This window comes from Vulpes vulpes, chromosome 5, assembly GCF_048418805.1.
Source record: "Vulpes vulpes isolate BD-2025 chromosome 5, VulVul3, whole genome shotgun sequence".
In the NCBI taxonomy this organism is placed as follows: domain Eukaryota; kingdom Metazoa; phylum Chordata; class Mammalia; order Carnivora; family Canidae; genus Vulpes; species Vulpes vulpes.
The window spans coordinates 2,651,028-2,665,557 of record NC_132784.1 but is presented as its reverse complement, the minus strand read 5'-3'; the positions used below and the strand labels follow the sequence as shown (position 1 = coordinate 2,665,557).

Sequence of the window (14,530 nt, the reverse complement as noted above, 5' to 3'; positions counted from 1 at the left end):
CTTTACCCTTCAACACTCATTTAGTCGTAGTTCTATAAATAATTTATATCTTAATGCTCCCCACTAGTCTTTTTGCTACATGTCTCTAGTCAGTTGGCTTTTCTGATTCTTGCTTCTGGTAGATTGCTCAAGAAGGGCTCAGGGGAACAATGTTTCCTCAGTTTTGCATGTTTATATATGTTAGATATAAAATCCTTAGTTTATATCTTCTTTCTTTGGCTAAAACCAGTTTTCTTTTTTTTCTCTTTTCTTTTCTTTTCTTTTTTTCTTTTCTTTTCTTTTTTCTTTTCTTTTCTTTTCTTTTTTTTTCTTTTCTTTTCTTTTCTTTTCTTTTCTTTTCTTTTCTTCTTTCTTCTTTCTTTCTTTCTTTTCTTTTCTTTTTTCTTTCTCTTTCTTTCTTTCTCTCTTTCTTTCTTTCTTTCCTTTTCTTTCTTTTTTTCTTTTCTTTTCTTTCTTTCTTCTTTCTTTCTTTCTTTCTTTCTTTCTTTCTTTCTTTCTTTCTTTCTTTCTTTCTTTCTTTCTTTCTTTCTTTTTTACTTATTTATTCATGAAAGACACACACACACACAGAGAGGCAGAGACACAGGGAGAGGGAGAAGCAGGCTCCATGCAGGGAGCCTGATGCGGGACTGGATCCTGGACTCCAGGATCGCACCCTGGGCGGAAGGCAGGCACTAAACTGCTGAGCCACCCAGGGATCCCCCTGAATTTCATTTTCTTTTAGCATAAAATCTTCCTGCAGAAAGTTGTATGATAATCTAATTTTCTTTCCCTTAAAATCTCTTTCTCTTTTTGTCTAGAGGCCCAAAGAATTTTTAATATTTTTTCAAAGTCATAATTTATTAGAATAAAGCTTACACTTTATAGCTGGAATATAACTTATACTAAATTCTAGTAAATTATGACTTTGAAGAAATTTGAAGAGTGATTATTCTGGGTTAATATTCCCAGGTATCCTATGTTCTTATTAATACAGAGTTTCAGATCATTTTTTATTTCAAGAAATTTTTTTAAAAACTTAAAATAGTTTGTTTTAGTCCCTTGTTTTGGAATTCATATTATCTCTATGTTGAATTTTCTTTGCTTAGTTTCATTGTCACTTTCTCTGAATTGCTTTCTCTTTTCTTTCTTTTTTTAAAAAAGATTTTATTTATTTATTCATGAGAGAGACACAGAGAGAGAGAGAGAGAGATAGGCAGAGACAGGCGGAGGGAGAAGCAGGATCCATGCAGGGAGCCCAATGCAGGTCTCAATCCCTGCACCCTGGGGTCACGCCCTGAGCCAAAGGCAGATGCTCAACCGCTGAGCCACACAGGCGTCCCTATTTCTTTATCATTTTAAAATATTTTCTCTTTTCATCTTTTGTTTTTCTTAAGTCATTACTTCTCATGTTTGTTTTTGTGCCCCTTCTAGTTTAATTTTCATTTCTACGCTGATTTTTCTTTTACAAATTTTCTCTTGAGTCTTTCACCTTCACCTCACTTCTGAGTTTTTCTGATTCTGCCTTAGGTTCTTAAAGAAGAACCTAAAAGCAGTATCATGTCTAATACGATTTTTTTGATATATTTTAACTTGTTTGAAATAGTAGTTCATATCTATTTTTTTTTTAAGATTTTATTTATTCATGAGAGACAGAGAGAGATAGAGAGAGAGAGAGGCAGAGACACAGGCTCCATGCAGGGAGCCCAAGGTGGACTCGATCCCGGGTCTCCAGAATCAGGCCCTGGGCTGAAGGTGGCACTAAACTGCTGAGCTACCTGGGCTGTCCCCGCATCTGTTTTTTGGCTGTGTATTTCTGACATGGCTTTATTGAGTATAGCTATGCTGTCCAATATGGTAGCCAGCCGCCATGTGTCAGTATTTAAATTTAAATAAGTTAAGATTAAATGAAATAAATTTAGCTCTTCAGTTGCATCAGCCATATTGTAAGTGTTTGATGGTCACTGGTGGCAAGTGCTACCACATTGGACAGTGTGGATATAGATTTCTGTTGTTGCTGAAATTTCTCTTGTACGGTCTTCATCTATAAAGATAAGGATGTTATTCTATTTCTCCTTCCAACTTTTCTTAGCTTTGTGAGGGATTTGACATTGGGACTTTTCTGCTCCTTCTGATGTGAAATGGGTTTTCCTGTACTTTTAAAGGTTGGCATGGCTTCCTCTTCTGTTTATTTTATAGGTAGTGTTAAAAAAACATGGTCGCTTTAAAAAAAAATGGTGGTATGGTTTTTGAGATTTCCTCTGTTCCCCTCCTGCACTTTCATTGGACTTTCTCTTTAGTTGTCTTAATATCTCTCTGATATTCAAGTTTTGTTGTACCCTCAGCAGCTTCTCCTTACAATGGGGCCCTGTCCTAGCAGGTACTCCTAGCTTGTGAGTTTTGAGAGCTCAGAGCAGCTAAATTGCACTAAGCCCTTTAACCTTTTCATGGGCCTCCTTGTGTTCACCTGGTACTAGATTGAACAAATGCGTTGGCCCACATACTTTGCAGTGAAAACCTGTTGGCTGTTTTGTTTTTTGTTGTCAGGATCATCAAAATCTGTTATTAAAACATCCCTCTGCTTCCTTCTCTATGGCATCTGATACCTGCAGGTCTTATGTCTTAGGGATATCTTTTCGCATTCATTTTGTCATAATGTGATCTGTTGACTATCTAGTTGCTCTGTTTTAATGAGGGAGCTTGGGAAAATTGAAAAACTATTGCCAGTTGCCATCTATGCAGAATTTTATTCCTTTTTAAAAGTGTGATAATGAGGTATTTAAAAAAAACTTTTATTGAGATAAACTGAACATTACAAATGAAATGTTATTTGGGATCTTGTCAAAGTGATCCATCCATTGGAGTGTGGCAGGAAGGTGCATGAAGTAAGATTGGCCATGAATTGATAATACTGAAGCTGGGTCCTGGATACAGGGGGGTTTATCATACTATTCTTTTCTTTGTCTTTGTAAGTTTTATAACTCATAAAAAAATCAAGACTGTAATGAAAAGATCTCATGTCAGTTTTTCATGGCAAGCTTTCCATTTCTATATCTCTGGATTATTTCTCTTAAATTTATAATTAATAGAAAAGGACATCTTAATATTATTGTATTACGTAAATGACATCAACGCACACAACATTGCTTGTCATTATATCCTTTGTTTTCCCATCTCATTGTACTCACTCTTCTCACCGTGACTCTCATTAGAAAGTTGCAGCTTGGGGATCCCTGGGTGGCGCAGCGGTTTGGCGCCTGCCTTTGGCCCGGGGCGCGATCCTGGAGACCCGGGATCGAATCCCACGTCGGGCTCCCGGTGCATGGAGCCCGCTTCTCCCTCTGCCTATGTCTCTGCTTCTCTCTCTCTCACTGTGTGCCTATCATAAATAAATAAAATTAAAAAAAAAAAAAAAAAAAAAAAGTTGCAGCTTGACTCATCTCATGCATTGGCATTTATGCATATTCACTTAAAATAAACTTATGTCTCATTCAACCTTTCCCTGAAATATCTTACTATGCTTTGTAGATAATTTTACCTTTTGTCTACATTCCTTTTTAGATCCAGGTTACTTATTTATTTAAAAGGTTTTATCTATTTATTTGAGAGAGAGAGAGAGCAAGAGAGCGTGCACACAAATGGGATAGTGGCAGGGGGAGGGAGAAGCAGGCTTCTAGCCAAGCAGAGCCTGATGGGCTTGATCCCTGAACCCTGAGATCATAACCCTGAGCTGAAGGCAGATACTTAAACCAGCTGAACCACCCAGGCATCCCAATCCAGTTACTTTTTTAGATTCTATGTCATCTTCCTGTTTCAGAGAGGGGATTCAAGTTAATTTGCATTTTATACTTATTATATGGGCCTAATACACTTAATAAGAACTGTGTAGTTGCACTTTGATGCTTGAAGTTGACATTTGTAAGGTTAGTTTTCTTCAAGGTACATACTGTGTCCCTGGACATCTTTTATTATTTTCTGGAGATAGAATTTAAAAATTCTCTTCTGGCGATATTAACATCTACCTCTTGGAGTGATATTGGGAGTAGCTAGGTGAAATAATATGTAGGAAACATAAAAACCCTTAAATCCTGTCACATCATGGGGGTTCAGTAGATGTTAATTTTTGTTTTTATTGATGTTATTTTATTGCCATCTGATTACCTATTTAGAGTAGTCACGTCCTTACTCTTCTTTGGTTAGAAATCATTGCAAGCATGTCTTGTGTCTTAAATGGCAGATAGCAGCTGATGAACCTCCACCAGAAGAATGTAACTCATTTTTCTCTGTGCATGGAAAGAAGACCTGTGATTTTGATACCCTTGAGACTCTTCTCCTCACGGCATCTGAAAGGTAGATTGTGTGTTTCTTTGTGTAAATGTCATGCATTGCATTATGCTTTCTTCTATATCAAATCCATCATTGGATTTTTCTGATGGGTTTTGTGGTCTGTAGGTACAGTTGCTTAGAGTATGGATTCTGGCGCCAGACTGACTAGATTTGAATCCCAGCTCCATTACTAAAAATAGTTTTGTAAACTTAGGTAAATTACTTAACCTTTCTTTTTCTATCTCATTTCGAAATGGAGATAATAAGAGTACTTAATGTAACTGTTATTATTTAGTAATAACTGAGAGATTACATAGGTGTTGTCATTAGCTTAGTAAAGAATTACCTGGTGTATTAAAGCAAGGGCCTGAAGTAATTATATTAATAATAATGATTTCTCAGGGTATTATTAGTTTCAGGCAAAGGAGACCATTTAAAAGATAATTGCAAGCTTAATTTGAATATTAAATTGGTAATTAAAAAAATATTTATCTATTCATGAGAGACACAGAGAGAGAGAGAGGCAGAGACATAGGCAGAGGGAGAAGCAGGCTCCATGCAGGAAGCCCAATGTGGGACTTGATCTCGGGATCACGCCCTGAGCCAAAGGCAGATGCTCAGCCACTGAGCCACCCAGGCATCCCTTAAACTGGTAATTAAAGGGCTGACTTTTTTGCTTAAAGTTATGTTTCCTGTGGTGGACAGATGTAACAGGTGCCTCTTGCTGTCTGGCTATGGCAATAATTGCATTGTACCTTTTCTCTACTGGCATTATAAATAGGATAACAGTGATCTCTCTGTGGTGTTACTCTGTTGATTCAGAAGAGCGTTTTAGGCAGGGTAGTTCTTTAGTAAGATTATCTGCCTGGCATATGTTCTCTGCTCACTAAATGGCATGAGAGCCTTTTACTCAGAATGACAACCAGAAAATGGGGTATGTGTTCCAGCTATACCTTCAGGTCAAGGAATGGACATTCGAAAATGGTTCATATGGTAAAGTAGTGCTCCCTTGGGGCAAACATAATTAATTGATTAAAAAAAAACTCTTTAACTTTTTTTTAAAAAAGATTTTATTTATTTATTTATGAGAGACGAGAGAGAGAGAGAGAGAGAGAGGCAGAGACACAGGCAGAAGGAGAGAGAGAGAGGCAGAGACACAGGCAGAAGGAGAAGCAGGCTCCATGCAGGGAGCCTGACGCGGGACTCGATCCCGGGACTCCAGGATCATGCCCTGGGCCGAAGGCAGGTGCTAAACCACTGAGCCACCCAGGGATCCCTACTCTTGAAACAATAATATAAGCCTTCGTAAAGAAAAGAGTGATAGTGTTTCCTCTTCTGAGAGGTGATAACTATTTTCAGTGGTTTGTCATAGTGTTTTGGAGTTTTTTTCTGTGGTTATAAATTTATACAGGTATGTAGGTTTATTTTTACAAGAGATTTCTTTCCAGTAGTGTATGTAGTGTATCTCCATATTTTTACCACATTCAAGATAACTATGTAAGAATGTCCTGTAGTTTTTTAGTGATAGTTTTAAAGTTGTTTTCTGTTTCGTTGTTTGTTTTTGTTATTATGGTAAGGCTATCGTGAACATCCTTATTTATACATTTTTACTTTCTGTGAAATAGTTTAATTATAGTTCATTGTAAGAGGGAATGGCAGATCATTAAGTCTGTGTAATAAGACTTATTAATATCTTTTTTTTTTTTTTTTTGAGAGAGAGAGAGATAGAAAGTGAGTGAATAAGAGGGGAGGGATGGAGGGTGGGAGCCCAAGCAGACTCTACATCTGACACAGAGCTCCATCTCACAACCCTGAGATCATGACCTGAGCAGAAATCAAGAGTTGGACACCCAACTGACTGAGCCACCCAGGCACCTGTGATCTCTTAATATCTTGATGCCATTGTTAAGGAATTGTTTTTGAGGGTGAAGTTTTGAAATTTGGGAGGAAACTTAAATGTTAAATCATTTAGTAGGAAGATCATTTAATAAAATGATAGAGGAGGGAGATGCTGTGGTTGGCAAGTTATATGCTTAAAGTCATCGTGCCTTTTCACATTATTTGTACTTATGTTTTCAGATAAAAGGATAATCTATTTAGGGTTGCCTGGGTGATGAAGTCAGTTAAGCATCTGACTCTTGATTTCAGCTCAGGTCCTGACCTCAGGGTCATGGGATTGAGCCCCTGAGTTGGGCACTGAGCTCAGTGTAGAGTCTGCTTGAGATTCTTTCTCCCCCTGTCTGTGCCCCTCCCCTTGCTCATGTTCTTTCTTTCTTTCTCTCTCTCCCTGAAATAGATAAATCTATTTTAGGTCAATAGATTTTATTTTAGATAAATCTAAAAAAATGATTATATAGTAGAATAGCTTACTAAAGTTTGGTATGCTTTTTCTGGCTTTCATCCTTCTTTAGGAATTGGTAACAATTACTAATCTTAAGTCCGCATTTTATAGTTAGTATTTATATAATGCATGTATTTTTATTATTTTCAGTCATGAATAAGTAAGACTCATATTTGACAGTATTCTTACTGTCAAAACTATTTCAGATTTTGATATTCTTGTATTATTAAGATACTTAAAATCTTAAATCATTGCTGCTGTAGCTATATCTTGTACTGTTTTTAAAGTTTAAGTATTTTTTTAAGTTTAGGGGCTGTAGGAGGATGGGTGAAATATGTATTGGGGATTAAGGAGTACACTTGTGATGAGCACCAGGTGATATATGGATTTGTTGAATCACTATATTGTACACCTGAAAAAATATAACAGTGTGTTAATTAAATGGACTTGAAATAAAAACTGAAACAAAACTTTAAGCTTTTGATATTTATTTTCAGACCCAAGCCTTTATTGTTCAAAGGAGATCACAGATACCCCTCATCTAATCTTGAAAGCCCAGTGGTGATTTTCTATTCTGAGATTGGTTATGAGGAATTTTATAATTTCCACCACCAACTTATATCAGAAAGCAATGCAGGCAAAATCAATTATGTATTCAGACATTATATACTTGTAAGTATTGATTTATTTTATAACTTCTGTAAATATTAATTTGCCCAGCATGACTTTGGCATGTAAGCTAATAATACCACCCCTTTATAAAATAAAATAATTTGAACTACTTTTCTTCATGTGCACATGGATTTGCACAAAGGAGGTACTTTTGCTTGCCTTTCTGAAGAAATAGAAAAGAATTATGATTAAAAAATGGCTTAATAAGATTTATATCATATTTAAATTTTTTTTTTTTAATTTTTTTATTTATTTATGATAGTCACAGAGAGAGAGAGAGAGAGGCAGAGACACAGGCGGAGGGAGAAGCAGGCTCCATGCACCGGGAGCCTGATGTGGGATTCGATCCCGGGTCTCCAGGATCGCGCCCTGGGCCAAAGGCAGGCGCCAAACCGCTGCGCCACCCAGGGATCCCTATATCATATTTAAAAATGTAGCATGTAATTTATATTTTCTAGGTTTAGTATAATCAGTGTACTGTGAAACTGATTTTTTTTTTAAAAACTGATCCTTAAATTTGGTTCCTTTCAAACCTTTTTCTTCATTTTGGAATGTTTTCATTTGATAGAAAGGGATTTCTAGAGAGGTAAAAACAAGTGAAATTGATTTAAAATTAAGTTTTAAAAATCTTTTGTAACATTTAGCATCTAATATATGTGTGTAAACACATTAGCCTTTAAAGTTTCTGTGTCATAATCTCAGTAAAATTGAGTGGTAAGTCCATACAAGTAAAATAAATTTTTTAAAAAAGATTTTATTTATTTATTCATGAGAGACAGGGACAGAAGCAGAGACATAAGCAGAGGGAGAAGCAGGTACTTTGTGGGAAGCCTGATGTGGGACTCTATCCCAGGACACTGGGATCATGACCTGAGCTGAAGGCAGATGCTCAACCACTCAGCCACCCAGGCGCCCCAAGTAAAATTTTTAAATGAAAATTTGTATGAACAGAAACAGATTAAAAAAAATACCCAGTTTTTGGCAACTGCTCTCCTTCTCCCTGCTTCCCAGACTTTATTTCTGTTTTTAAAGATTAAAATGTCTAAAGCTCCATCCTCATTCAGGATGGTGGTAAGCCTGTGACAGTGATAGCTGGTCAGCCTAAGCCCTACCTGAAGACATTTATTTATTTTTTTAATTTTTTTAAATTTTTTATTTATTTATAATAGTCACATAGAGAGAGAGAGAGGCAGAGACACAGGCAGAGGGAGAAGCAGGCTCCATGCACCGGGAGCCCGACGTGGGATTCGATCCCGGGTCTCTAGGATCGCGCCCTGGGCCAAAGGCAGGCGCCAAACCGCTGCGCCACCCAGGGATCCCCCTTTTTTTTTTTTTTTTTAATTTTTTATTTATTACCTGAAGACATTTAAATTCATTTAACAATGAACGCATAACACACATGATGCCAGCAAAGTACTGCTGGGTTTGAAACCTCATCAGTTTTCAGCTCTGCTATGTAGGTTCTGGAATTTCCTTTTCTTTTCTCCATTTTTTTCACACGATTTGGTTACTTTTGCCCTGTCAGCTGTCCCTTCATCTGGTTTTCCTTTTACTTTAGAATTCCCATTTCCATACTTGTGGCAGGATATTAATGAAGTCTAAAGGAGGCTTGAATTCTCATGGAAGTTTAAGTATACTTTGAGCGCATAATCCTAGTGGCATCTATGTGAAGTTAATACCCTCCACGTCCCCTTCACTGTGACATGTAAAGAGCCAGATGGTAATGATGGAATACTTAACTCTGCTTGCAGAATCCCAGGAAGGAGCCTGTTTACCTCTCTGGCTATGGTGTGGAATTGGCAATTAAGAGCACTGAGTACAAGGCCAAGGATGATACTCAGGTGAAAGGTGAATTTGTAAATTAAGACTGATGTGTTTTCTTTTTTTAAAATGTGAATGAAAGGGAATTTGTTTCCTGAAGGTAAAATAACAGATTTAGGAGTTTGATGAACCTGTGTTTGAATGCTGGTTCTGTTACCTCTGAGTTGGGTGATGTTAAGCAAATTCCATAGGTCCTAAATTTTTCCTTTGTAAAGTGTGGATAACAGTTTATGCGTCCTAAAGTATTTGTGAGGAGAGAATAAGATATATAGGTAAAGAAGGTGTAGCACAGTATTTTTGCACAAAAATTTCAATAATTGTAGCAGTTATTTATTGATGATGCATAGTTCACAAGTAGACATTGATTTGTGATCTAGTGTGAAATCTTAAATTATCATATACTTAATGAACAGTTTTGTTTTTTATTATTTTCTGCATTTAGAATAGTTTTTTATGAATATATTTCCTATTGTACTACTTTAGAGTTTTGAAGTCATTATTTCAGCCACAAGGTTTTTGTTTAGTTTTTTTTTTTTTTTTTTTTTTAAAGATTTTACTTATTTAATTCATGAGAGACACACAGAGAGAGGCAGAGACATAGCCAGAGGGAGAATCAGGCTCTCTGCGGGAAGCCTGATGTGAGACAGTATCCCAGGACCCTGGGGTTACCTTGAGCCATCTCTCAGCCACAAGTTTTATGTGCAGTCTATTATAATCGTTGTGAACTCACTTTAAAGAAAAAAATGATTGGGTAAATGGAGGATAGTCTAGTACATCATACTGTACTCAATAATTATATTTAGGTTTAGGTTCCCTAATTTCAAAGTCTTCAGAGTTTAGATAACCGAAAAATCCACTATTCATAATTTTAAAGGTATTAATTTTGAGCTTTTTAAAATATAAAATTTTCCAAAGTTTAAGGGGAAAATATATTTTTGCTTTATCCAGAATACAAAATACATTGAAAAACAAATTTATTCTGTTAAAAAGAAATTGCAAAGTGTTCATTGAAGTATTCAGTGTTTTAAATAGTATTAGAGTTTCAGGTGTTTCTAATTTGGTTTACATTACTCAAATTATATGAGGTTAATAACATTTTAATTTCTCTTCTGAACAATTAGACATGTATTTGCCTGTGCTTTTATAGGAACTGAGGTAAACACCACAGTGATTGGTGAAAATGATCCCATTGATGAAGTTCAAGGATTCCTCTTTGGAAAATTAAGGTATGGCATAGTCTTTTGGGAAATGCCCTTATTCTCTTTATGCTCTAGGCTTCCTCCCATTATAAGCATCATCTTTCTATTTACTGTCCAAAGTTACAGGTCTTGCAGTAATACTGTATATATGCAATCTGATATGAAGCAATTACCACTTCACTAACTGTGTAGTTTATGATCTCCAGGCATCTGTAGCATGTTATTATTAAATGATATTAGGGTGGCCTGCCTATGGCTTTAGTTGATTTCCTTTCTGAGCCTTGCAGTTGATGACAGAAAGTTACATGCCAGTTTTTGATTCACATAATAGGAGACATCTGATTGTTTCACCCAGTTTTTCCCAAGAGAATAAAAAGTATTTTAAGTGAAAGAGCTTATAGTTGTTTACTTAAACTAAGAATAGCCTGAAACAATGCAAAAACGGTGCAATAGATCTTATACATGTTCAGTTGAAATACATTAGACTTTGCTTTATATGAAAGGGGACAAAAGATGTTTTTTGAAGAAAATTTCATAGCCATTTTATGAAAGTGTCATAGAAATTTATAGCTGAAAATTCTTAGTTGTCATTTTAAGTGTTATTTCTGTTATGCCGTGATAATTGTTTAGAGCCTTGAATTCTGCTTTATCTGGAAATCTTAATTAGGACAGCTGCAGTGGGGTTTGGTTTTTGTTTGTTTTGTCTTTTTTTTTTTTTTTTTTTTGTAAAGGAATGGATCGTGAAGAAATATGTGTAGGCCCAGTTTCATGTACTTGAGCTTTATTTAACATTTGGCCCAGTGAAATGACTTAATCATATGAACAGGTTAGCAGAGGTGACTCAGTTCATGTTGAATTCTGCGCATGTCTTCAGTTCATCCTATGCATATGCATGTTTTTTGTGTTTAACATCAGTTTTAGCCTCATTAGTATACAGTCAGATTCCAATTTCATTGGACCCAGGTTTTCAGAGTTTCTTTTCATATTCATGTTTTTTATGTTTGGTTTCTGGATAGCATCATGATCTTATGTATTTAGAGCACAAAGGTAGTATGTAAAGCATTCAAGAGATTTTCTTATGTAGGTGTTCAGAATGGTTATTTAGCTGTCTAAAGTAATGGGACCATTTTCTGATAGTCTTAACATGAAGAAAAGTTTGTAGTAACTGACTGGAAATGGATTGCTTGGAAGGTGAAGAATCTGAGTAAATATTTTACTTTATGTATGTGGCATTTAAGAAATTTTGAATTTCTAGCACTTAAAAGTACAGAATTACTCTACCAACCATCTGTTGTCTGATCTAAATGATACATATCTACCTCTGATACCTTCTGTTTTACTAATTTTAAATAGAATGTACTCTATTTTGAGATAAAACTAAAGGAAATCCAATTATCTTGGTTAGTTTAAATTGTATTTTTTATGTGATTAAAGGATTTATGTGCATGTAGCTGAAAGAAATTCATTTTGGGACTGGCAACGATATATTTCCAGTTTTATTTTGAGAAAGTAGAAAGATTCAGTCTAGTATGGAAAATAATAGAATATACCCAGAATTGATTGTTGTAATTGTACTTGCTTTTCTGTTCCAAAGAACTATTAATCAAGTTTATGCCAACATATGCCTTTTACTTAAAAAAGAAACAAACAAGGGTTAAGCACCTACAGGTAGAGTTGAGGTTCCCTTTGTTCCTACTCTCAGTCCTGTCCCCTCTCCCCAACACAGAAAATCACTACTGTATTGATACTTCTTTTTAAAGATTTTATTTATTTATTCATGAGAGACACACAGAGAGAGAGAGGCAGAGACATAGGCAGAGGGTGAAGCAAGCTCCATGCAGGGAGCCCCATATGGGACTCGATCCCAGGACTCTGGGATCACTCCCTGAGCCAAAGGCAGACGCTCAACCACTGAGCCACCCAGGCGTCCCATGACTCAATTTTTAATCTGTAAGTTTTATGGTTTTTAAAATTATAATTTTCTATATTAACTTATTTTTCAAGAAAAATAATTATGCTTTAATATTTTTCCTATATTGTAGGAGTTTTCTCCTAATTGCTAAGGGGAGAAAAGCATGAAGATAAAATTGGAGCCAACTTCTAAATGTGCTTTTAGAAAGAAAAGGTACATTAATAAGACTTGATTTTATGTTTCTTTCAGAGACCTGCACCCTGACCTGAAGGGGCAGTTGAAAGAACTCAGAAAACACCTTGTGGAGAGCACCAATGAAATGGCACCTTTAAAAGTTTGGCAGTTGCAAGGTAATAAACATATAGAAGAATCACTGGTTTACTTTTTGACTAAATTTTATGGTATTAAGAAAATGTAGAATTAAAAATTAGTGTTCTTTATTTTTAAAGATTGTATTTATTTATTCATGAGAGACACAGAGAGAGAGAGGCAGAGACATAGGCAGGGAGAAGCAGGTCCCATGCAGGGAGCCCGATGTGGGACTTGATCCCGGACCCCGGAGATCTCGACTGAAGGCAGACACACTCAACACTGCTGAGCCACCCAAGTGTCCCTAATGCTATTTATTTGCCTGATTCCGAGGGTACACAGATTTTCAAGATAGAGTGATTATGATTAATCAGAAAAGTCCTTTTGTAGACAGATACTGTGCAGAAGTAGATGAGTGCCTGATCTTTATCTAAACAGATACATAAGTATAATAGTACAAACTTGTTTGTCTTAGTTTTTATGTTTCTTTATATATACATTTCTTAAACAGTGTATCAGTCAAATGTTAAAGAAGTATTAACATGGCAGGATATATTTGTGCTTTTCTGGTCCAAAGATCTGTCGTATTATTATTTTTAACATATTGTATTAAATCTTTTGCTATACTTTGTGGTATGTTGTAAATTCAGAAAAAGGAAAAAGATTTGGGACAGATTTATCTTGTGCTATGTAAATGTGTTAGTATGTATTTCAGTGTTTAAGCAAGTATAGCAAAGAAGGGCAACAATAAACATTCTAGGGTCTATGAAGTGAATACGAACTGAAATTAAACCATCTGTACTCTCTGAAATGGTTGTATTCTCAGGCATTCTCAGTTACCAAAAAATTGTGAGAAAGAAATGCATTTTTTTTTCTTATTTCTCTTTGCATTAGAATATGCACTTTCAATTGTATTTGACTTTGTTGCAGATCTCAGTTTCCAGACTGCTGCCCGAATCTTGGCTGCTCCTATTGAATTAGCTTTGGTGGTTATGAAGGATCTTAGTCAAAATTTTCCTACCAAAGCCAGGTAATAAAGAGTAAGGCTCTGAGACATTCTTCTTTGACACTATCTAATTACCTTTATGTTTACATTACATGCAAAACGAGGCAAGTAAAATATGAAAATGTTTAGGAAATTAAAGTTTTACTACCAGTACCATACTACTGATAGTGCTTTTTGGGAAGGTGGCAATACCATGTATATAGTGAGGTTGGAGAGACCCATCTAGCTTGTGTCCTTGGCTCTACCATTTGGTAGTTGTGTGATGTTTGCAAATAAGCAACCTCTCTTTACCTTACTTCCTCGGCAGTAAAATAGAAATAATTATACCTGCCTCTCAGGATTAGAGGAGTTAACAAAATCTGATGTATGCAGATGTACCTGCAAGCTCCTGAAGAGTTTCATATATATCATCTTATTCAAACTGGGTGAGGAAAATGAGTTCTAGAGGCTGACTTGTTCATTATGACACAATAAGATTTTGAATGCAGCTTTTTTTTTTTTTAAGATTTTATTTATTTATTCATGAGAGACGCACATAGAGAGAGAGAGAGAGAGAGAGAGAGGCACAGACATAGGCACAGGGAGAAGCAGACTCCATACAGGAAGCCCTATGTGGGACTCGATCCCAGGACTCCGGGATCACGCCCTGAGCCAAAGGCAGACGCTTAACTGCTGAGCCACCCAAGCGTCCCTTGAATGCCGCTTTTTGATACTGCTTTCAATTGTATAATGATCCTCCACATCACATAAGTAAATAATTTTAAAAGCCAAATTTTTAGAGACTATAACAACTTAAATGATTGCCAGTATTTTTCTTGAGTAACTGAACAGGTGTTTTGACTTCTGATGTGAGATATTTTATCAATAAATTTGTTTATTTGATTAGTCTTGGAAAATATTTCTTAGACAGGACTTATAAATCATATGGTACATTCTCATTTAGTTCAGCGTGCTATTGAAGATAT

At 35.8% G+C, this 14,530-nt stretch overlaps 1 protein-coding gene across 12 annotated transcripts in view; it reads left to right on the top strand.

Annotated features, from left to right (window-relative positions):
* Positions 1-14,530, top strand: part of UGGT1 (UDP-glucose glycoprotein glucosyltransferase 1) — a 125,623-nt gene that overhangs the window by 17,390 nt on the left and 93,703 nt on the right. For all 12 annotated transcript variants that reach the window (XM_026015671.2, XM_072757441.1, XM_072757444.1 and 9 more), the window contains 6 exons: positions 4,217-4,329; positions 7,144-7,318; positions 9,070-9,166; positions 10,287-10,365; positions 12,500-12,600; positions 13,490-13,589. In XM_026015671.2, coding sequence (XP_025871456.1) covers positions 4,217-4,329; positions 7,144-7,318; positions 9,070-9,166; positions 10,287-10,365; positions 12,500-12,600; positions 13,490-13,589 — 665 coding nt within the window. The remainder of the gene's footprint in view (positions 1-4,216; positions 4,330-7,143; positions 7,319-9,069; positions 9,167-10,286; positions 10,366-12,499; positions 12,601-13,489; positions 13,590-14,530) is intronic.